Source organism: Aotus nancymaae, unplaced genomic scaffold (genome assembly GCF_030222135.1).
Source record: "Aotus nancymaae isolate 86718 unplaced genomic scaffold, 86718_ANA_hifiasm-v0.15.2.pri h1tg000020l, whole genome shotgun sequence".
Lineage (NCBI taxonomy): Eukaryota > Metazoa > Chordata > Mammalia > Primates > Aotidae > Aotus > Aotus nancymaae.
Genome location: NW_026988432.1, coordinates 64255112 through 64280529, shown reverse-complemented (window position 1 = coordinate 64280529; position 25418 = coordinate 64255112). Strand labels below are relative to the sequence as shown.

At 37.8% G+C, this 25418-nt stretch overlaps 1 protein-coding gene across 4 annotated transcripts in view; it reads right to left on the bottom strand.

Annotated features, from left to right (window-relative positions):
- PTPRM (protein tyrosine phosphatase receptor type M) overlaps positions 1 to 25418 on the bottom strand; it is an 849557-nt gene that overhangs the window by 473097 nt on the left and 351042 nt on the right. For all 4 annotated transcript variants that reach the window (XM_012446821.3, XM_012446813.3, XM_064379418.1 and 1 more), the window contains exons 4-5: positions 23290 to 23368; positions 1796 to 1911 (exon numbers count right to left, since the gene is read on the bottom strand). In XM_012446821.3, coding sequence (XP_012302244.1) covers positions 1796 to 1911; positions 23290 to 23368 — 195 coding nt within the window. The remainder of the gene's footprint in view (positions 1 to 1795; positions 1912 to 23289; positions 23369 to 25418) is intronic.

Below are 25418 nucleotides of genomic sequence, written 5' to 3'. Positions count from 1 at the left end.
TAGACCCCAGCATGTGATGCTTCCCTCCCTGTGTCCATATATTCTCATTGTTCAACACCTGCCTAAGAGTGAGAACATGCAGTGTTTGTTTTTCTCTTCTTGTGTCAGTTTACTGAGAATTATGGTTTCCAGATTCATCCATGTCCCTGCAAAGGACATGAACTCGTCCTTTTTTATGGCTGCATAGTATTCCATGGTGTATATGTGCCACATATTCCTTGTCCAGTCTATCGTCAATGGGCATTTGGGTTGGTTCCAGGTCTTTGCTATTGTAAACAGTGCCGCGATGAACATACGTGTGCATGTGTCTTTATAATAGAATGATTTATAGTCCTTTGTGTATATACCCAGTAATGGGATTGCTGGGTCAAATGGAATTTCTATTTCTAGTCCTTGAGGAAGTATCACACTGTCTTCCACAATGGCTGAACTAATTTACACTCCCACCAACTGTGTAAGAGTGTTCCTATTTCTCCACATCCTCTCCAGCAACTGTTGTCTCCAGATTTTTTAATGATCGCCATTCTAACTGGCATGAGATGATCCCTCAATGTAGTTTTGATTTGCATTTCTCTAATGACCCGTAATGATGAGCAGTTTTTCATGTTTGTTGGCTTCATATATGTCTTCTTTTGTCTGTTCATGTCCTTTGCCCACTTTTGAATGGCTGTTTTTTTCTTGTAAATCTGTTTCAGTTCTTTGTAGATTCTGGATATTAGCCCTTTGTCAGATGAGTAGATTGCAAAAAATTTTTCCCATTCTGTTGGTTGCCGGTTCACTCTAATAATTGTTTCTTTTGCTGTACAGAAGTTCTGGAGTTTAATTAGATCCCATTTGTCTATTTTGGCTTTTGTTGCCAATGCTTTTGGTGTTTTAGTCATGAAGTCCTTACCTATGCCTATGTCCTGAATGGTTTTGCCTAGGTTTTCTTCTAGGGTTTTTATGATGTTAGGTCTTATGTTTAAGTCTATAATCCATCTGGAGTTAATTTTAGCGTAAGATAATACTTTTTAAAAAAGAAACCTACACAAAACGAAACAAGGAAGGATAAGGACAAAAAATCAACACCAGTCAAGATAAAGAATGAGTAGCCTCCATATTAATGCTTAAAAGGAATAAACAATAATGCAATTGAAGAATACTAATGAAGGGGAAAAACTCCAAACCTAGAGCTTAAAGAAGTGGGTGGCATTCTGGTTAGAAGGGACAGGTAATTTAATTCCATTCATTCTGTCAGGATTCCTGAGAGCATGGATCGGATCTATCCATGCAAGCCTCTGCCATGCAAAACACATATGGTGGAATTTGAATAATTATAAAACAAGTCACACATTTGATCATTACACCAAAAAATATAGAATTTAAAAACTCAAACGTAAAATATGTATTTTTAATTTCTAAGTTTAGGCTTATAGCTTGGAAATTCAAATGACAAAAAGGCCTATGAAGTGTGGGGGGTGTGTGTGATTCTTTACACTTTTCTCAAGGGAGGACTTAGGAGAAGAGTGCTGTACTTTGTAATTTAATATACTACCCTATAAGTAAATTGACAGCGAGATATTCCAAGTAACATGACTAAGCATAAGTAAAGTAAAAAAGGAGAAATTCACAAAGGATGTGTAAACAAAAATAACTAGCTTTCACAGAATACTAAGAAATTCGACTACTTATTAACAAAGAAGGAAACTCTCACTCTAGGACCTGACACTGAGTCTCTTTCTCCAGGTTTCTCCTCCAGGGTGAATGTATTCTTCTTGCTGGACTTTGATTAACTGGTGAAAATGAGTTACTGTACCTGTAACCAGAGCCTGTCTCCTACCACGGTCCTGCCGATGGCACTGCACTGGAAGGTAGCAAATCGGCCAGCGTTAACTTCCACATTCTGAATACGCAGGAAGTGGGGAGTCCTGGCTACATAAAGAAAAAGAATAAAAGATATTAAAAGTGAAGATTTTTAATTAATATATGTCTTTTTCTATCTACAATTTTTAGGCTTTCAATTTTGTTCACTTTGGGAAAAAATAATGTTTTTGCTTATATGAGCTTTAAAGATTTCACTATAATTTTAAAAGATACCATAAAAGGTTTTGGTATGTTGTGTAAAAGAATAACAAAAAGCCAAGCATTCTGGAGTAGAATGAAACAGAAAGAAGATATTTTATTGTTCCTGCTGTGCAAATTATCATAGCTCAGCAGTCTTCTTGTAAGAACAGATCTGTATTAATAAAGATTATACTGAAACCTAATTGATGTTTTGAATGAAAACATATTAGATATTTATACCCGCCACATGAAAAGAACAGTAAGAAGTTAAATGATGTTGTCAAGGAAGTTTTTTAAGCTAAGTACACAGCAGTACATAATATATATTTTAATACAACTAACTGGTATACAGCATTACTTACATAACATTTTTCAGCTACCAAAAAGACTATTCCTTTAGACATACTCTGTGAAATGATGCTGAGACTGCCATAGCATGGCAATGTTTGCTGATTCTTATTTCAAATTCAAAAACTAAGAAGAAATCCAAATGGTGAACACCATTTTCTTGTAATGTACATTGTCCATATAGGACAGCTGTTTAAATAAAGGATTATTCATTTGATATGAGAAGCACAGACCAATTTCTGCATCACACTGAAAACAGGTGTCCAGGAACTAGAATGATAATTCAGGACTTAAATTTTATGACAAATTCTACTTTCAGGAAAACATTCCCTTATCATAACAATGATAGAGTGAAAGAGTAACAAAGCATGGAGGGTGGGCACAGAAAAGGAAGCAGAGGATGATCATACTTTCTGGGAGAGACAGATAAATCTGGATAATAACTAGAATACATCTGTTACACCGTGCCAGCTTTCCTTCACTGCCAATGTGTCTTTAGCCATGTCTAGACAGCTTCAAAAAATGGGGCCCCACTACTGGGTAGAAAAGATTACAAACTGGTGCTCAGATAAGCCTGGGCAGAATGTAATTAGGAATGGAAGTTGAGTTACTACCAAACAACAAAGAAAAACTTAATTTAATATCATAACACACAGGAAAGCCCCATTACTAATTTGGAGGCCACAAATAATTCAGACAAAGTATTCTTAATGCTCAGCATACAAAATGTCCTAAGTGACTTCTAAGAAAGCAATATAAGCACAGACCACTGTTTCTTCATACTAATATATTAATATACAACTCTATGATCTCTGCTTTTCACTGACTTAATCAAATTACCCCTTGCTCAAGAAAAACATAATTTTGTGGTTTTTAAAGATCTCTGTATAAAGTCCGTAAATTGAATTTCTCTGTTAGTCTTTATTCCTGAAAAACTCAAAGATCTATTTGTTTTACAAAATGGAACAACATAACCTTTATTGGGTACTTATGTACCAGAGACTTTTCCACTGAGTACTCACAAATGTTCTATGAGAGATATTTTCTCCATTTCCAAGATGGGGAACACTTGTGGGTTCTTGGCTAGTAAGTGTCAGAAGAACAAACTCTGAAACTCTGGTATATTCAGTTCCAAACCCCAGGCTCGGTTTACGAAGCCACAGTGCCTCTCCCAGACTTCCCACCATCTGTGGCTTTCCTTATCTTCATATAAGGGACATGAACATCCTTGGATTTTTGTATTGGGGGGTGTGCTGGAACCAATCTTCCTTGGATACCAAGCAATGGCTGTATTTGCTATAATCAGGGGATTTGCTGTTAGAATGTAACTTACATTTTTAATTTGGGAGTCAAAGATAACAACTGTGTAATATTCAGTCTGTCTTTGTTTACATCCACCCTTAATAAAGACATGTTGTACAGAATGAGTTGTCACTTCTCCTTTGGAATTATTTTGTCCCTCAGTGTGGCTTTCTTAAGGACTTTCCGTATGTTGTTACTTCTATGGTGAGGTTACGGGTGGGAATTTACACCTCTGTCCAAATTATATTTTGGGAGGGCCCTCCCCTGGAACTAACTGATTGCCTTGGCTTAGAAAATAGTGTTTCTTGGTTGGAAAAATGACTGCAAGAAAAAATACAATCTACCTAAGATAATACAATTACACTTCAAATGGAAACCAGATAAAAACATACAAACCTATTAAGTATAAACACTTTTATAAGCAAATAATCCTTCTGAAATATAAAACAATTAACCTAAATGGAAGATATTAACTCATTCACAGGGTAAATAAGATAAACACTGTGGAATACAATCTCCTAGATCAGTTTTCTCCAAGAACATGCAAGTCAAACATTCTGCTAATGTTGTAAGTTTTTTCAGTAAATATTAAAGGCTTATATAATCTTCCAAACTTTTACGATGCCTAGATTCCCCTTGTTTAGTGCCATAAATCCTAGAACCATGTTCAGGTAGCAAGCAGATTAAGGCTGATATTATTTTAAGATTTGGATTTCAGCACATTTGTGTTCAAGCATCAATACTTCCTTCAGTCTTTACTATCTCTGAATATATGCAAAAGTTCTTAAACTTAAATCTTCACAAAATTTTTTTCTATGTAAAATACAGATTTTTAAAAGTACCTATTTTGCAGTGGTGATATAAACAGTAAACAAGCTGATGCAGCCAAGGCATTCTCTGTGCCTTGTACTTAGCCCTCAAAAATGTTCCTTACTATTTCAAATAACTGATCTGTCATTGGAAACTGGAAAAGAGCCCAAGAAAACAGGTCTACAGCCAGAAAAGTTTAGATCCCATGCTAAGCTGTATGCTCTGAGTCTTGCCATACTACTTCAATTGTAACATCAGGTGTATACCATCCTTAGAATAGAAATTTCAATCTATCTCATATTCAAAAAGAAACATTCTCTCTCTCTCTTTCCAAATTTATAGGCCCATTTGTCTCCTGGGTACCCTTTGAAAATGCTTTGCCAGCTTCCTTCTAAAATCTGTAGGAGATTTAAAAACTAAGTATCTTCCATGAATAACAAATAGGTTCTTAATACAACTCTCCTATCCTCTCATTGCTTCCAAATTCTGTTGCTTCCTACTAAGAAAGAATAGGGGTTTTTGGGTATTAATTGATCTCAAATCAGCCTTTGATCCCAAAGCCAAGAACTATCATTGACCAAGATGCAAATCTTTTTGTAGATGTTTCATTATTATTGATTCTTCAAAGTCTGCATAAAAATACTAGCAACAAAATCAGAGAAGAGTAATTCGTGAGATCAAAGTGCAAACTGAAATGGAACAAGAGGACTATCTCCTAACCTCCTTTTGCTTTAACTTACATTTCAACGTAATGACATAGGTTGAAATGTAGGGGATGCATGCCAACCTGCCAGAATAAACAGAGTTAACATAGGGGAGGCATGCCCAACTCCCAAGAATAAACAGAGTTAATATTTCTCCCTATTTGTTTTAACATATTATCACAAAAAAAGAAGCAGACTGCTGCCAAAAACAACCTGGTATTGAGAACCAATATATTTTGCAAACATTTTTTTTAAATTTTACAATGGACATACAACTAAATTTCCCCATCTAGGATATCAATCATTTTTAGCTATTTAGAGGTTTACTATTAGCAGCTAACTAAGTCTAGCAAGTCTATCACAGTGTAGTGCCTAATAATAATAATAAATAGCTAACATTAATTAAGTTCTTAGAATGTGGTAAGCATTGTTATAGGTTCCTTATGTACATTAACTAATGTAATCTCTATATTTACTCTGTGAGAAAAAAACATTATTATTATCTCCATTATACAAATGAGATTATAGGTCCAAAAAGGCCAAGTAATTCTTGTGACAGAAGCAGAAATTTTTTCTCTTAACATGTTTCAGGTCAAAGTTAGTTTTGCTTTCCTTGAAAGATAAGAATAGGCTTTAATGGAATAATTCTTAAAGTGGAAAAATAGATTTAACATTCTTATCAGAGAAAACTAAGCTAGCCACTACATATAAATAACTTTTAGAAGTCAACTCTATCTTAAGAATGATATTCCTTTGGAGAAATGTCCAAACTGAGTTCCTGTATGTTTAAAGTGAAAGGTCAATTCTGAGTCCATGCATCTCTCAACCAAAGCACATGAATCTGTCTTTATTCACCAGAACATAATTCTGAAAACAATTCTAATTTGTGCTTTGTCACAATTATTCTTATTTCAATCATACTGTTTAATAAATCTTCATTAAAAAACCTAAATTTGAGAGGGGCAACCAATGTGTGACTACACAAATTAATAATGGAAAGATTATATTTTACAATAAGAACAATTTTGAATTTTAGAGGCCATATTGTAAACTTTGATATTTACAGAAATTGCTGACTTATTTCCCATTGTCCAAGTACTAATACAGAACAGTCTTGGATTTTGTATTCAATTTATCCAATATATAGCACATGGGTTAAATGGTGTTATCTCTTTTCACTATATTATTTTGTTTTTAAACTGCCGTCAAACTAATGGGGCACAATTCTGTATAATTTTAAGATTTCAGAATTCAAAGCATCATATATCCAAGTTGACTTTGTATAATGTTTAATTGCCACATGGCAACATATATAAAAGATTATATACCAGGCCTAAGTGAGATTTATCCTAGGACTGCTAGGTTGTTTTAACGTCTTAAAATTAATCAATATAATATGCCAGAATATAAGATAGAAACCATGTAACAATCTGATAGAGAAGACGGATTTGGTAAAACTCAACAGCATTTAATAATTAGAAAAACAAAAACAAAAAAAACACTCAACAAACTAGGAAGAAAAAGGAAGTTCCTTCCTAAAAGCAAGTATTTACCAAAAAAAAAAACCACAGCCAACATTATGCTGAAAGATTTAAAGCTTTCCTCTTAAGATCAGGAAAAATGTAATCCCAGCACTTTGGGAGGCCGAGGCGGGTGGATCACGAGGTCAACAGATCGAGACCATCCTGGTCAACATGGTGAAACCCCGTCTCTACTAAAAATACAAAAAATTAGCTGGGCATGGTGGTGCGTGCCTGTAATCCCAGCTACTCAGGAGGCTGAGGCAGGAGAATTGCCTGAACCCAGGAGGCAGAGATTGCGGTGAGCCGAGATCGTGCCATTGCACTCCAGCCTGGGTAACGAGCGAAACTCTGTCTCAAAAAAAAAAAGATGAGGAAAAAGACAAGCACTTCTGTTCTTTTCACGTCTAATCAAAATTGTACTGGAGGTTTTAGCCATGGTGAACTGGCAAGAAAAATAATAAAAATCACCTGGGTTGGAAAAATAGAAATCTGTATACTGTACTTGAAGGTGACACAATTTTGTATGCAGAAAATCCTAAGGATCCAACAACAAAAAAAAAACAATTACAGCTAATAAGCAAGTTCATAAAGATCTCAGGATACAAGATCAATACACAAAATCAACTGCATTTCTACAAGCTAGCAATGAACAATCCAAAAATGAAATCAAGAAAATGATTCTATTTAAAACAACTTCAAAATAAAATAATTAGGAATAAATTTAACAAATGAAGAAAAGAATAGAACTTATACTTTGAAAACTACAGACACTATTAAAGAAAATTTTGAAAGACTTCAATAAAAGGAAAGACATCCCACATTCACAGATGAGAAAGCCTGATAATGTTAAGATAGCAATAACCCCTCACCCAAACCAATTCAACACAATCCCTATCAATACTTCAGCTGAAATTTTTTGGCTGAAATTGGTAAGCTGATTCTCAAATTCATTTAAAAGTACAAGGGATCAAGTCCTGGATATCCTTGCTAATTTTTTGTCTTGTTGATCTGCCTAGTATTGACAGTGGTGTGTTCAATTCTCCCACTATTACTGTGTGGGAGTCTAAGTCTCTTTCTAGGTCATTAAGAACTTGCTTTATGTACCCGGGTGCTCCTGTATTGGGTGCATATATATTTAGGATAGTTAGTTCTTCTTGTTGTATTAATCCCTTTACCATTATGTAATGCCTTTCTTTGTCTCTTTTGATCTTCGTTGGTTTAAAGTCTGTTTTATCAGAGACTAGGATTGTAACCACTTCTTTTTTCTGCTCTCCATTTGCTTGGTAGATCTTCCTCCATCCCTTTACTTTGAGCCTATGTGTGTCCTTGCACGTGAGATGGGTTTCCTGAATACAGCACACCGACGAGTCTTGACTTTTTATCCAATTTGCCACTCTGCGTCTTTTGATTGGGGAATTTAGCTCATTTACATTTAAGGTTAATATTGTTATGTGTGAATTTGATCCTGTCATTTGGATGCTAGCTGGTTGTTTTGCCTTTAGTTGATGCAGTTCCTTCATAGTGTCAATGGTCTTTACAGTTTGGTATGTTTCTTGAACTCATATCTGGACCAAGTGGACCTAATATACATCTACAAAACCCTCCACCCCAAAACCACAGAATATACATTCTTCTCAGCACCAATCGCACTTATTCTAAAAATGATCACATAATTGGAAGTAAAACACTCCTCAGCAAATGTGAAAGAATGAAAACCATAACAGTCTCTCAGACCACAGTGCAATCAAATTAGAACTAAGGATTAAGAAACTCATTCAAAACCTGCACAACTACATGGAAAATGAACAACCTATTCCTGAATGAGAACTGGATAAATAATGAAATGAAGACAGAAATAAAGATGTTCTTCGAAACCAATGAGAACAAAGACACAACGTACCAGAATCTTTGGGACACATTTAAAGGAGTGTCTAGAGGGAAATTTATAGCACTGAATGCCCACAAGAGAAAAAGGAAAGATTTAAAATCAACATCCTAATGTCACAATTAAAAGAACTAGAGGAGCAAGATCAAACAAACTCAAAAGCCAGCAGAGGGCAAGAAATACCTAAGATCAAAGCAGAACTAAAGGAGTTAGAGACACAAAAAACCATCAAAAAGTCAGTAAATCCAGGAGATGGTTTTTTGAAAGGATCAACAAAATAAACTGCTAACTAGACTAATAAAAAAGAAAAGAGAGAAGATTCAAATAGATGCAATAAAAAATGATAAAGGCATATCACTACCACTCCCACAGAAATACAAGCTACCATCAGAGATTACTACAAACACCTCTAGGCAAACAACAATAACAACAACAATAAAAAAACAGTAAATCTAGAAGAAATGGATAAATTCCTGGACACTTGCCTCCTCCCAAGACTAAAGCAGGAAGAAGTTAAATTCCTGAATAGACCAATAACAAGGTCTGAAGTTGAGGGACTAATTAATAGCTCACCAACCAAAAAACTTCCAGGACCAGATTGGTTCACACCTGAATTCTACCAGAGGTACAAAGAGGAGCTTGTACCATTCCTTCTGAAACTATTTCAAACAGAACAAAAAGGAGGAATATTCCCTAACTCATTTTATGAGACCAACATCATCCTGATACCAAAACCTGGCAGAGACGCAACTAAAAAAGAAAATTTCAGGCCAATATCTATGATAAACACTGATGCAAAAATCTTCAATAAAATACAGGCAAACCGAATCCAACAGCAAGCACATCAAAAAGCTTATCCATCACGATCAAGTTGGCTTCATCCCAGGGATGCAAGGCTGGTTCAACAAATGCAAATCTATAAACACAATTCACCACATAAACAGAACCAAAGACAAAAACCACATGATTATCTCAATAGATGCAGAGAAGACCTTAGACAAAATTCAACAGCCCTTTATACTAAAAACTCTCAATAAACTAGGTATTGACGGATCATATCTCAAAATAATAAGAGCTATTTATGACAAACACAGCCAATATCATATTGAATGGGCAAAAACTGGATGCATTCCCTTTGAAAACTGGCACAAGACAAGGGTGCCCTCTCCCATCACTCCTATTCAACATAGTATTGGAAGTTTTGGCTAGGGCCATCAGGTAAGAGAAAGTAATAAAGGGTACTTGAATTGAAAGAGAGGATGTCATATTGTCCCTGTTTACATATAACATGATCATATGTTTAGAAAACCCCATCATCTCAGCCCCAAATCTCCTTAAACTGATAAGCAACTTCAGCATAATAAATCAATGTGCAAAAATCACAGGCATTCCTATACACAATAGACAGAGAGCCAAATCATGAGTGAACTCCCATTCACAACTGCTACAAAGAGAATGAAATACCTAGGTATACAACTAACAAGGGATGTGAAGAACCTCTTCAAGGAGAACTACAAAACACTGATCAAGGAAATAAGAAAGGACACAAACAGATTAAAAAAAAAACATTCAATGCTCATGGTTAGGAAGAATCAATACTGTAAAAATGGCCATACTGCCCAAAATAATTTATACATTCAATGCTATCCCCATCAAGCTACCAATGACATTCTTCACAAAATTGGAAAAAACTACTTTAAACTTCATATGGAACCAAAAACGACCCCTGATAGCCAAGACAATCCTAAGCAAAGAGAACAAAGCTGGAGGCATCATGGTACCTGACTTCAAACTATACTATAAGACAACAGTCATCAAAATAGCATGGTACTGGCACCAAAACAGAGATACAGGCCACTGGAACAGAATAGAGGCCTCAGAAAGAACACCACACAACTACAACCATCTGATCTTTGACAAACCTGACAAAAACAAGCAATTAGGAAAGGATTCCCCATTTAATAAATGGCCTTGAGAAAACTGGCTAGGCATATGCAAAAAGCTGAAACTGAATCCCTTTCAAAAAACCTTATACAAAAATTAACACTAGATGTATTAAAGCTTTAAACATTTATGGTGTTAGTCCTAACTAACACCATAAAAACTCTAGAAGAAAACCTAGGCAAAAGCATTCAGGACATAAGCATGGGCAAGGACTTAATGACTAAAACACCAAAAGCAATGGCAACAAAAGCCAAAATAGACAAATAGGATCTAATTAAACTTAAAAGCTTCTGCACAGCAAAAGAAACTAACATCAGAGTGAACAGACAGCCTACAGAATGGGAGAAAAATTTCACAATCTATCCACCTGACAAAGCGCTAACATCCAGAATCTACAAGGAACTTAAACAAATTTACAAGTAAAAAACAAACCCATGAAAAAGTGGGCAAATGATATGAACAGACACATTTGAAAAGAAGACATTTATGCAGCCAACAGCCATATGAAAAAAAGCTCATCATCACTGGTCATTAGAGAAATGCAAATCAAAACCTATCAGTTAAAATGGTGATCATTAAAAAATCAGGAGGCAACAGATATTTGAGAGGATGTGGAGAAAAAGGAATACTTTTACACTGTTGGTGGAAGTGTAAATTAGTTCAACCATTGTGGAAGACAGTCTCGCGATTCCTCAAGGATCTAGAAATAGAAATACCATTTGACCTAGCGATCCCATTACTGGGTAGATACCCAAAGGAGTATAAATCATTTTATTATAAAGACACATGCACACGTATGTTTACTGCATCACTATTCACAATAGCAAAGACTTGGGACCAACCCAAATGCCCATCAAAGATAGACTGGAAAAAGAAAATGTGGTACATATACATCATGGAATACTATGCAGCCATAAAAAAAGATGAGTTCATGTTCCTTGCAGGGACATGGATGAATCTGGAAACCATAATTCTCAGGAAACTGACACAAGAACAGAAAACCCAACACCGCATGTTCTCACTCATAAATGGGTGTTGAACAATGAGAACACACAGACACAGGGAAGGGAACATCACACACCAGGGTCTGGAGGGTTGGTGACAAGGGGAGGAATAGCAGGGGGTGGGGGGATTGGGGAGGGATAGCATTAAGAGAAATACCTAAAGTAGATGATGGGGTAATGGATGCAGCAAACCAATACCATGGCACTTGTATACCCATGTAACAAACCTGCACAATCTGCACACATACCCCAGAACTTAAAGTATAATTTTTAAAAAGACAAAAAATAATAAAGGTAGGTTTCCTAGCAAAATAACAATTAAAAAAAAAGTACAAGGGATTCAGAATAGCCAAAACAAAAATGAGAAAGGAACAAACCTGAAAGACCCACTGGTCCGAATTTCAAAATTTACTACAAAGGTACAGTAATCAAAACAGTATCATACTTGTAGAAGACCATTCATACAGTTCAACCAAATAGAACTGAGAACCCAGAAATGTCTTTATATTAATTAATTAATTTTCAACAAGGGTACCAGGGAAATGTAATAGGGAATGAACAGTATATCAACAAATGGTATTGGAATAAGTGCATATCCATATGCAAAAGAATGAAGTACCCCACTTACTTATACTGTATGCAAATATTAACTTAAATAGCTCATAGACCTATATGTTAGAATTGAAACTACAAAGCTCTTTGGAAAAAACATAGGAAAGCTTTGTGATTGTGGAAGAAATATTAGATACAACTCCAAAAAACACAACTGAAACAAGTAATGAAAGAAAACACAGAAAACTGAGCTTTATCAAAATTTAAATCTTTGTGCTGTAAAGGTTGCCATCAAGAAAATGAAAAAAAAAAAAAACCTCACAAATTGGGGGAAAATGTTTTCAAAACATATGTCTGATAAGGAACTTCTATGTAGACATAAAAAAAAAAACTGTTACAACTGAATAATAAAAAGATAAATAAAAATAGAAAAAACATCTGAATAGACATGTCTCCCAAAAATATATATAAATGGCCAATAAGTACATGGAAAGATGCCTAATATCATTACAATTAGCTAATACTAACTACAAACAGAAGCAATCTCGAACCCACAGGAATGTCTGTATTTTTTTTAAAGACAGAAATATTTGAAAGAATATGAAAATTTTAGAAGGATGGCCAGTTAGGAGCAGCTCAGGATTGCAGCTCCCAGTGAAAGCGCAGAGAGTGAGTGGACCCCGCATTTCCAGACGGATTTTTATTGCCCACAGACCAGGAGACTCCCAGGCGGAGGAGCCCCACGCATCGCCAGCGTGGCTGTTTTGGCCGGTGTGGCAGTTCCCGGTGCAGAGTAAACGGGACTGGGTCCCCTGTTAGCCAGCAAGGGGATCTCCAGGAAGCTCCGGGAAGGCAGAGTTGCTCATTCATCTGATTAAAAAAAAAAGGGGGGGGTACTGAAACAGGGAGCCAGGCCAGGAGATTCCCGGGCAAAAAAGCGCCACAAATCTCAGTGCCGCTGTTTTCAGTCGGCACAGTGGGTCACCACAAGGGAAATCACAAAGATCCCGGTGCCCTTTCAACAGGTGACCAGAACACCTAGGAGAGAGCCGACCATTCAACTAAAAAAACAGGCTCTGAGGCAGGGAGCCAGGTGATCAGGCTCGGCTGGTCCCACCCCTACAAAAAAAAAAAAAAACAGCCATTGGAAACGCTCTGGGTTGAGAGCTTCACAGCAAGCACAGTGAACCCGGGATGGTCCAGCTATGTTGGGAAGGTGCGTCCGCCATTACCAAGGCACTCCACCACTATGGAGGCAGCCTGTCATTGCCGAGGCAACCCGCCATTACAGAGGCGGGCCACCATTGCAGAGGCAGTTCTAACTACACTCATATAAACAGGACTGCAGGGAAGTTCACATGGCAGCTGGGAGGAGTCCACATCAGCTCAGTGAAGCCTCTGCAGGCAGACAGTGACTAGGCTGCCTCCTTGCTGGGTAGGGCAGCCCTGAAAAAAAAAGGCAGCAGCACAGCAGAAACTCAAAAATAAAGCCCTAACTCCCGGGGAGAGAACACCTGGGAAAAAAAACGGGTTTATGAGTTCTGCTGCAGCAGATTTAAACGTACCTGCCCAGCAGCTCTGAATGAACAACAGAGCTCACAGCTCAACAGTTGAGCTCCTATAAAGGACAGACTGTCTCTTCAAGCAGCTTGCTGACCCCCGTATATCCAAAGAGTCATCTCATAAAGAAGAGCTCAGATTGACATTTGGCGAGTATCCTTCTGGGACAAAGCAGACAAAGAAAATGGCAGCAACCTTTACTGTTCTGCAGCTGCTGCAGGTGATCCCCAGGCAAGCAGGGCCTGGAGTGGACCTCAGCAGTCCTACAGCAGAGGGGCCAGACAGTTAGAAGGAAAACTAAGAAACAGAAATAACTTCGTCATCAACAAACAGGACGTCCACTCAGAGACCCAATCAGAAAGTCAGCAACTACAAAGACGACAGGTGGATAAATCCACAAAGATGGGAAGAAACCAGTGCAAAAAGGATGAAAACACCCGAAACCAGAACACCTCTCCTCCTACAAGGGATTACAACTCCTCACCAGCAAGGGAACAAGACTGGATGGAGAATGAGTGTGATGAAATGACAGAATCAGGCTTCAGAAGGTGGGTAATAAGAAATTTCTGTGAGCTAAAAGAACATGTTCTAACATAATGCAAAGAAACTAAGAACATTGAACAAAGATTTGACGAAATGATAATGAGAGGACAACTTAGAGAGAAATATAAGTGAATTGATGGAGCTGAAAAACACAACAGGAAAACTTCGCGAAGCATGCACAAGTTTCAACAGCCGAATTGACCAAGCAGAAGAAAGGATATCAGAGGTCGAAGATCAACTCAATGAAATAAAACAAGAAGGCAAGATTAGAGAAAACAGGGTAAAAAGGAATGAACAGAGTCAACAAGAAATACGGGACTATGTGAAAAGACCTAATTTACGTTTGATAGGTGTACCTGAATGTGACGAAGAGAATGAATCCAAGCTGGAAAATACTCTTCAGGATATTACCCAGGAAAACTTCCCCAACCTATCAAGGCAGGCCAATATTCAAGTCTAGGAAATACAGAGAACACCACAAAGATATTCGTCTAGAAGAGCAACCCCAAGGCACATAATCGTCAGATTCACCAGGGTTGAAATGAAGGAGAAAATGCTAAGGACAGCCAGAGAGAAAGGTCGGGTTACCCACAAAGAGAAGCCCATCAGACTCACAGCAGATCTATCAGCAGAAACCCTACAAGCCAGAGGAGAGTGAGGGCCGATATTCAATATCCTTAAAGAAAAGAACGTTCAACCCAGAATTTCATATCCAGCTAAACTAAGCTTCATAAATGAAGGAAAAATAAAATCCTTTGCGAACAAGCAAGTACTCAGAGATTTCATCACCACCAGGCCTGAAAGGGGGACTACACAGAGAAAAGAACAACCAATACTAGCCACTCCAAAAACATACCAAATGGTAAAGAGCATCAACACAATGAAGAATCTGCATCAAGTAATGGGCAAAACAGCCAGCTAGCATCAAAATGGCAGTATCAAATTCACAGATAACAATATATAACCCTAAACGTAAATGGACTAAATGCCCCAATCAAAAGACACAGACTGGCAAATTGGATAAAAAGCCAAAACCCATCAGTGTGCTGTATCCAGGAAACCCATCTCACGTGCAAGGATACATAAAGGCTCAAAATAAAGGGATGGAGGAAGATTTACCAAGCAAATGGAGAGCAAAAAAAAGGAGGAGCTGCAACTCTCATCTCTGATAAAATAGACTTTAAAGCAACAAAGACCAAAAGAGACAAAGAAGGACATTACATAATGGTAAAAGGATCAATGCAACAAGAAGAGCTAACGATCCTAAATATATGTGCACCCAATACAGGAGCACCCGGATACATAAGGCAAGTTCTTAATGACTTACAAAGAGACTTAGATTCCCACACAATAATAGTGGAGAACTTTAACACAACATTGTCAATATTAGACAGATCAACGAGACAGAAAATTAACAAGGATATCTAGGACTTGAATTCAGACCTGGACCAAGCAAACCTAATAGACATTTGCAGAACTTTCCACTCTAAATCCACAGAATATACATTCTTCTTAGCACCACATCACATCTACTCTAAAATTGACCACATAATTGGAAGTAAATCACTCCTCAGCTAATGCAAAAGAACGGAAATCATAACAAACAGTCTCTCAGACCACAGTGCAATCAAGATAGAACTCAGAATTCAGAAAGCAACCCAGAACCGCACAGCTTCATGGAAACTGAACAACCTTCTCTTGAATGTTGACTGGATAAACAATGAAATGAAGGCAGAAATAAAGATGTTCTTCAAAACAAACGAGCACAAAGACACAACATACCAGAATCTCCGGGACACATTTAAAGCAGTCTCCAGAGGAAAATATATAGCAATAAATGCCAACATAAGAAGCCACGAGAGATCTAAAATTGACAACCTATCGTCGAAACTGAAAGAGCTAGAGGAGCAAGATCAAAAAAACTCAAAACCTAGCAGAAGACAAGAAATAACTAAGATCAGAGCAGAAGTGAAGGAGATAGACACACAAAAAACCCTTCAAAAAAATCAATAAATCCAGGAGGTGGTTTTTTGAAAAGATCAACAAAAGAGACAGACCACTAGCCAGATTAATAAAAAAGAAAAGAGAGAATAACCAAATAGATGCAATAAAAAACGATAAAGGGGATTATCACCACAGATTCCACAGAAAATCAAACCATCATCAGAGATTACAAACAACTCTATGCACATAAACTAGGAAACCTGGAAGAAATGGATAAATTCCGGGACACTTGCCTCCTCCCAAGCCTAAACTAGGAAGAAGTCTAAACCCTGAATAGACCAATAACAAGGTCTGAAGTTGAGGCAGCAATTAAGAGCCTATCACCCAAAAAAAGCCCAGGTATAGATGGGTTCACGGCCGAATTCTACCAGACATACAAAGAGGAGCTGGTGCCATTCCTTCTGAAACTATTCCAAATAATCCAAAAAGAGGGAATCCTTCCCAAATCATTTATGAGACCAACATCATCCTGATACCAAAACCCGGAAGAGACTCAACAAGAAAAGAAAACTACAGGCCAATATCCATGATGAACATAGATGCAAAATCTTCAATAAAATACTGGCAAGCCGATTGCAACAGCATATCAAAAAGCTTATCCACCATGATCAAGTAGGATTCATCCCGGGGATGCAAGGCTGGTTCAGCATACACAAGTCTATAAACATAATTCACCACATAAACAGAATCAAAGACAAAAACCACATGATTATCTCAATTGATGCAGAGAAGGCCTTCGACAAAATTCGACAGCCCTTTATGCTAAAAACCCTCAATAAACTAGGTATTGATGGAACGTAACTCAAAATAATAAAAGCTATTTACGACAAACCAACAGCCAATATCATACTGAATGGGCAAAAACTGAAAGCATTCCCTTTGAAATCTGGCACTAGACAGGGATGCCCTCTCTCACCACTCCCATTCACTATAGTACTGGAAGTTGTAGCCAGAGCAATCAGGCAAGAAAAAGAAATAAAGGGTATTCAAATAGGAAAGGAGGAACTCAAATTGTTTCTATTTGCAGACAACATGATTGTATATCTACAAGACCCCATCGTCTCAGCCCAAAATCTCCTTAAACTGATAAGCAACTTCAGCAAAGTCTCAGGATACAAAATTAATGTGCAAAAATCACAAGCATTCCTATACATGAATAACAGACTTAAAGGGAGACAAAGCAAGAACGAGCTGCCATTCACAATTGCTACAAAGAGAATAAAATACCTAGGAATTCAACTAACAAGGAACGTAAAGGACCTCTTCAAGGAGAACTACAAACAACTGCTCAACAAAATAAGAGAAGACACAAACAGATGGAGAAACATTCCATGTTCATGGTTAGGAAGAATCAATATCATGAAAAAGGCCATACTGCCCAAAGTAATTTACAGATTCAACGCTATCCCCATCAAACTACCAATGACCTTCTTCACAGAACTGGAAAAAACCACCTTAAACTTCATATGGAACCAAAAGAGAGCCCACATAGCCAAGTCAATTCTAAGCAAAAAGAACAAAGCGGGAGGCATCACACTACCGGACTTCAAACTATACTACAAGGCTACAGTAATCAAAACAGCATGGTACTGCTACCAAAACACAGATATAGACCAATGGAACAGAACAGAGGCCTCGGAGGCAACACAACATATCTACAATCATCCGATCTTTGACAAATCTGACAAAAACAAGCAATGGGGAAAGGATTCCCTTTTTAATAAATGGTGTTGGGAAAACTGGCTAGCTATGTGCAGAAAGCAGAAACTGGACCCCTTCCTGACACCTTACACTAAAATTAACTCCAGATAGATTAAAGACTTAAACATAAGACCTAACACCATAAAAACCCTAGAAGAAAATCTAGGCAAAACCATTCAGGACATAGGCGTAGGCAAGGACTTCATGACCAAAACACGAAAAGCATTGGCAACAAAAGCCAAAATAGACAAATGGGACCTGATCAAATTCTACAGCTTCTGTATGGCAAAAGAAACAGTCATTAGAGTGAATCGGCAACCAACAGAATGGTAAAAAACTTTTGCAGTCTACCCATCTGACAAAGGGCTCATCTCCAGAATTTACAAAGAACTAAAACAGATTTACAAGAAAAAAAAAAAAAAGCCCATTCAAAAGTGGGCAAAGGATATGAACAGATACTTTACAAAAGAAGACATACATGAGGCCAAGAAACATATGAAAAAATGCTTATCATCACTGGTCATTAGAGAAATGCAAAGCGAAACTACATTGAGATACCATCTCATGCCAGTTAGAATGGCGATCATTAAAAAATCTGGAGACAACAGATGCTGGTGAGGATGTGGAGAAATAGGAACACTTTTACACTGTTGGTGGGAGTGTAAATTAGTTCAACCACTGTGGAAGACGGTGTGGCGATTCCTCAAGGACCTAGAAATAGAAATTCCATTTGACCCAGCAATCCCATTACTGAGTATATGTCCAAAGGATTATAAATCGTTCTACTATAAGGACACATGTACACGAATGTTCACTGCAGAACTGTTTACAATAGCAAAGACCTGGAACCCACCCAAATGCCCACTGATGACAGACTGGACAGGGAAAATGTGGCACATATACACCATGGAATATTATGCAGCCATCAAAAACGATGAGTTTGCATCCTTTGTGGGGACATGGATGAACCTGGAAACCATCATTCTCAGCAAACTGACACAAGAACACAAAATCAAACACCGCATGTTCTCACTCATAGGTGGGTGTTGAACAATGAGAACACATGGACACAGGGAGGGGAGCACTACACACTGGGATGTGTTGGGGGGAAATAGGGGAGGTACAGCAGGGGGTAGGGAGTTGGGGAGAGATATCATGGGGAGAAATGCCAGATATTGTTGAAGGGGAGGAAGGCAGCAAATCACACTGCCATGTATGTACCTATGCAACAATCTTACATGTTCTTCACATGTACCCCAAAACCTAAAATGCAATAAAAAAAAAGTAAATTTTAAATTTTCATACACTATTCTTTGACATGGAAAATGGTGCATCAAATGTTTTAAAAAATTTCACAGTTCCTCAAAATGCTAAAAGCAGTTACAATGTGACCCACAAATTCTGGTCCTAAGTATATTTCTAAGAGAATCATACCCAAGAGAATTGAAAACAAATATTCACGGCAGCATTATTCCTAATTATTCCTAATCTCTGCTTTTGTTGCTTCATTCTTTCCTTGCTTTATTTGTGTGTTTTGTCCAATTATTTGTGCAAGACACCAAGAACCTGGACATTGTTGCTTCATTCTTTCCTTGCTTTATTTGTGTGTTTTGTCCAATTATTTGTGCAAGACACCAAGAACCTGGACACCCTCCATGGGTAACAAGAGAAAATGAAGAATGACTATTAATTGGTAGTGGGTCTTTTGGGGGATGTTTAAGATATTTTAAATTTGATTATGGTGGTGGTTACATGACTGTGAATACACTAAAAACTACTGAATTGTACACTAAGTATGGATAAATTATATGAGTGATAGGTCAATAAATCTATTAAAATTACATATGGATTTAAGACATAAAAATACATTATAAGTACCACAAAGTAATAAGATAAAGGGCCATATATGCATAGCTCATAATATATTTAAAAACAGGAGACAACATTAGGAAACTAGTATAATAAAATGCTTCTTTTCTTAGCAGGATTATTGAACCAAATTCCAAATATATATTTAGTGTGCATACCAAATGCAAAAATTATCTGTTTATTAGAAGTGGTCGTATGCTAGAGAGCTGCTGATTCTGCACAGCCATCTCCACAATTCAGGCTGATCTTTCATCTTATTGTCACTACATTAAAGTCAATTTTATGAGCAACTGTATACTTGTATCAGAATATCTAATATTAAAAAATGTTGTAATGCCTACTCATAAACCTATATGAATCCAAATAAGAGCCTTTACAGTGAAGCAAATGAGATTCAGCAATTTTGCAGCCATTTGGAAAGCACAGCTTTAGATGTAAAATATTTATGTTCTTTTAGGATTTAAACTTAATGAACATCAAAATTTCAAAATAATTGATTATTATGAAATCGTGAAAAGAAATAACATAAAATATTACCTGTAAAGTTTTCCATTTTGAGAACAAACTATTGCCTTCTTTAAAATCTTTATTTGCATGTTTTCCCCATTAACTTAGAGATTCAGGAAAAAACAACTATGGCAGAGCTATCATCAAAACCATTTAAGGCTTACAGTTCACAATGCTGTTGTACCATACATCACCTTGGTACAGAGCCTGTTTTGCAATTCTGTGCCTCCTAACAGCAGTTCCCAAAGCCAGTCAGGTACTAGCACAGGTATTCTCCAAAGGAGAGAACATAAACACCATTTCTATGGCCATAGCAAGCTGTCTTCTATGGAAAGAACAAAATTGCATGACGTTTTATGAAGGCACTGATAAGCATCAAGTCTTTAGGTCTTTGCTGAACACAATGACTAAAATCCAGTAAAATGGAAGGGGCTACACTTCAAGAGCTATTATGTTGGCCACTGGCCAGATGTGGAAGGAGCCCAGGATATGTAATAGAAAGCCACATGCAACCTTGGCTGTAGCCACTGCACCTGCACTCAGTACATCCACCTTGCCATGAGGTCTGCTTTAAGAAACATAGAGGCAGCATATGTCACTAGAGTGCTCAGCATGCAGTTACTGGATCTTTTTTTTTTTTAACCTCCTAGTAAGAAGTCAATCAGAGGCCATGAACTTTGTGCATATTAGAAGATCTCATGGCATTTTTCTAGCTGGAGGCTATTACTCTGAGGATTTGGCTGAGTTCCAGCTCAGGTAATTGTATTCTGCTTCCTAAATTCGCCCTGCTGTTTCAATTAGGTACAGTCTTAATAGTTTTCCTGCCTTTTCAGGAAATGGGAGGGGACAGGGAATCTTCTTGAACTCCCCAGTCTTGCTGACAACAGAAGAAAGACAAATATAACATGACACAAAAGTAACACCTGCCTTTGTAATGAATGAATGATTGCTTTATATTAACTTCAATGTTTGGCAAGCTTCAGAGCACCAAATAGAGATATCAGAGAGAGCAAAACCCCTTTGATGGAATTTAGACAACTGTGTCATGATACCTTCTTCATCAGGTAACAACCAACACAGGCCTTCTCTATAAAACCTACAAAGAGGGTCCTGGTGATCTACTTGAATCCATGCACTAAAAAGCTAAGCCAGTCTTGCAAATGTTTCCATTTTTATTATTGTAGATATAACTATTCTTTCATAATTTTGGGTAGGGTTCCTCAGGAGAGACCCATGAAATGTATAAACTAGCCAGTTTCTCTTTAATGCCAGATATCCTAAAAGTAAAGCAGGTTATCGTCCCTCAGATGGCCAAAAATTTGAAATCTGACAACATCAATTTTGAACAAAGATACAGGGAAAATAAAACTACCATGCATTGCTGGTAAGAATATAAACTAGTTCAGATACCTTTCATACATTTTGGCAGCATCCAATAAAACTAAAAATATGTCTGTACTACATCCCAGCAATTCAGCCTCTAAGAACACACTCAACTCAGGCTCTCGCACAGTGCACCAGGAGGTGCATCCACCATGCTCATGGTAGTACTATTTTAATAGAGAAAAACTGGGAGGAAACATTAAATGTTCATAAAATACTAGAAAAAATAGAATGTAGTATATATGACAGAATACCATGGATTAACCTAAAAAATGTAATACTAAGTAAAAAGTACTTAGAATACAAAGAAATGTGTATGGTTGGAAATCATTCGTTAGCATTTATAAAAGGCAATCCTTACTTTTTAGCTTTTATAAACCCATGAGGATTATGGGAAATAGCACACATGCACATGCGCACATGCACACACACCCACACGCACATTTGCAGTGTTCAGTTGCTTGGCACTGTATGTTATTTGGTAAAAGTTGAGGCCCAGCTCCCTTGCCAGAGTGGGAAAAGCCAACAACTCACTTTCCTAGTCACAGCAATTGCAAGGCATGAATGAGTACGATCTAGTTCACTCACCCTGATATCCCCCTCAGGGCTTTGCATCTAAGGCCAAAGAAGTCAAGACCCAAAGTCAGTGCAGAATGTCTAGGCAAGGGTCATCTTTCAAGCATAAGGTGGGCACAGACACAGTGCCAGCTGCCCATGTTCTCGCAGCTGGCTCCCCTGCCATAGTGGTTGCTGTGGCTGCTTGCATAGCCTCACTGTGGGGGCCTGCTCATCATCTGAGTCTAGACCACAAGTGTTCTCAGGGATATCACTGTCCTCCAATTCTCTTTCAATCAGATCCCTTTTCTGCTTCATGCAGCTACAGTCTGCTGCTGCATCCAAACTAGAAACTGTAACAGGTCCAGCAACCAGCTCACCACTGTGGTGGTCCCTGGTGGGTGGGGTCTGGAGAGAAATAGATCTAGCAATCCACACTATTTTAAGAAAAAGGTTCACATACAAACATGACAAATTGTTAGTTGTTCATAGTAGATATTTTTAAAATTGTATGCTTATCACCCATTGTACTTTTTTAAAGTACTAATTTTTAAAAGATGAAGAGTAGGACATTTCTAGGGTCCCCAGGCGGTTTAGGTAGGTATCTTATGTTTGACAGATCCTAGGCCTGTTTGCAGCTATAACATTTGAAACTATATGACAAATACTAAGGAACCATGCCAAAAACATACTGGACTTGGGAACAAAATGCACAGATTCTTAATACTTAACCTTGTACTACAATTGAGAATTCCAAAGGCCATGGCAACAAATAAACAAGTTCTTTGCAAGGATGTCTGGGCATGCCAAAGAATTCCTTCATTCCCCATTCCTGACCCACACTTTAAAATACTTAGACATACACAAACCATAGCATTTACACTAAGTATATGCTTTCGGATTTCTGGGCTGGCAAACCAAAACATACAGACCTGTCAGAGAATTTCCTTGGCAGGATGACTTCTTTGCAGGCTTTCAACCCTTCTCTTCATTCATAATGTAAATATGCCCCCAATGATGTACCCAAATATTTACAAGTAAAGACAACTTACTACATGGATGTCCTAACACCTTCACTTCATCGATAGCGAGATAGCCTTGATGTCCAGAAGTTATCACTTCAAAAATCACCTAGAAAATTAAGAAAGATTTACATATTCATTTTGTCTGACTTTTACCAAATATCTCCTATATATAAGACTCTTATAAATAATTTCCTTTATTCTTTCACTAATTCATTCATTCATTCATGTGCCTAACATCTGCTAGTCAACGTTCCAGGTTTTAGACTACAAAGGTAGGTAAGACCCCACCCCAATCTTCAGGGAGGTCAATAGGTAGTGAATGGGTTAGACAGAATCCCAACTTAGAAAACCCATAGTGAAGGATACTTCATGGGGTTGAGGAGGATGACATGTACACTGTAGGAAAAGCAAGGAAGTTCACAGGCTAGTGAGTTGGCACAAACAGCAACTTGGTGAATAAGCTGCCTCGGTGGGAGACAAGGACAGAGACTCTTCTAGTCTCTGGGGTTCCCTCTCCAACAGTTTCAGCAAATGCAAAGGATTCCCCACACAAAGCCATAGTCAAGCTTGTGAGAGATCCTGAACGTGAAACAAAGTCTAAAGAAGACTTTCAAGGTTACACTGTATGTTAAACCCACTGCCATACCCACATTTGGATTGTGGTTGTTTTCCCTCAAGAGAAAACGTTAAGATTTAGATTGCTTTAGGCAATATTTCTGAAGTTCTGAAGGTGACTTTCTGACCACACTGGATCATGTGGGGTAGTAAGCTGAAAAATAATACAATTTGGAAAATAATAATAATAATAATAATGCAAGTGAAAAAATAATACAATTTAAGTGTTATGAAGGCAGAGTGCAGGGTACTAGAGGAACATACACCATGAGGACCTCCCATGAGGAGGTAAGAGTTGGGCCAATAGCTGCAGGATGAAAAGGAACTGACAGTGTAAAGGGGACCAGGTTCAGTCCTGGGCACTGAGGTGGGCGTGACCATGGCCATTAAGGGGAGAATTTGGACCTACTGACACAAAGGTCAGCTGTGACCAGGTTGCAGAAGACTCCACTTTAGGACAGAGATACCAGGAAAGATAGCCTATTAATAATGAAGTGGCTAACTGAAAATCAGATGGCAGAGCTATGAATCAAGAGGAAAATAATATAAAAAGTTCCAGTGGCAAAATCAAGAGGGCTTTAGCTATTCCTTGATCATTGGAGAAGCCAGAGAAGTGGAAAAGGCCTACATTCCTGGAGGTTCTAAGAATGATGGACTTTTCTGAGATGGTGCATCCACTTCAGAGAAATTAAGGCTAAAAAGAAAGAACCAGTGAAAGAGTTATCAATTTTCTTAATCTGATATATTGGCTAAAGGTGTCAGTTGTCATGCTATCATTTAAAAGCTCCACATGAATGTTATTTTGACCTCCATTTACACACAGAATGAAAACTATCTCAGCAGGGGACAATGACTCATGATGCTAAGTTCACAACCTAACCATTGCACTCTTGGAGATTCATCCCAGAGAAAAGTAAACTTTCATTCATATAAAAATCTGCTCACGCCTGTAATCCCAGGACTTTGGAAGGCGAAGGCAGGCAGATCATGAGGTCAGGAGATGGAGACCATCCTGGCCAGCATGGAGAAACCCCATCTCTACTAAACTACAAAAAAATTAGCAGAGCGTGGTGGCATGTGCCTGTAGTCCCAGCTACTCAGGAGTCTGAGTCAGGGGAATGGCTTGAACCTGGGTGGCAGACGATGCCATGAGCGGAGATCATGCCACTGAACTACAGCCGAGGCGACAGAGTGAGACTCCACCTCAAAAAAAAAAAAAAATCTGCACACATCATGTTTACTGAAGCTTTATTCATAGTAGCCAAACAACAGAAACAATCCAGATGTCCTTCAACTGGTAAATAATTAAATACCCTGTGGTACACCCACAGCATGAACTACTACTACTCAGCAATAAAAAGGAACAAATTATTGATGTACCTATCGCCTTGGGTGAACCTCCAGATAACTACGCTGAGTGAAAAACATCAATCCCCAAAGATCAGGTACTCTATAATTCCATTTATGTAGTAATTTGTAATGTTAAGATTTTAGAAATGGAGGACACATTAGTGGTTGCCAGGGGTAGGAATGGAGGAAGA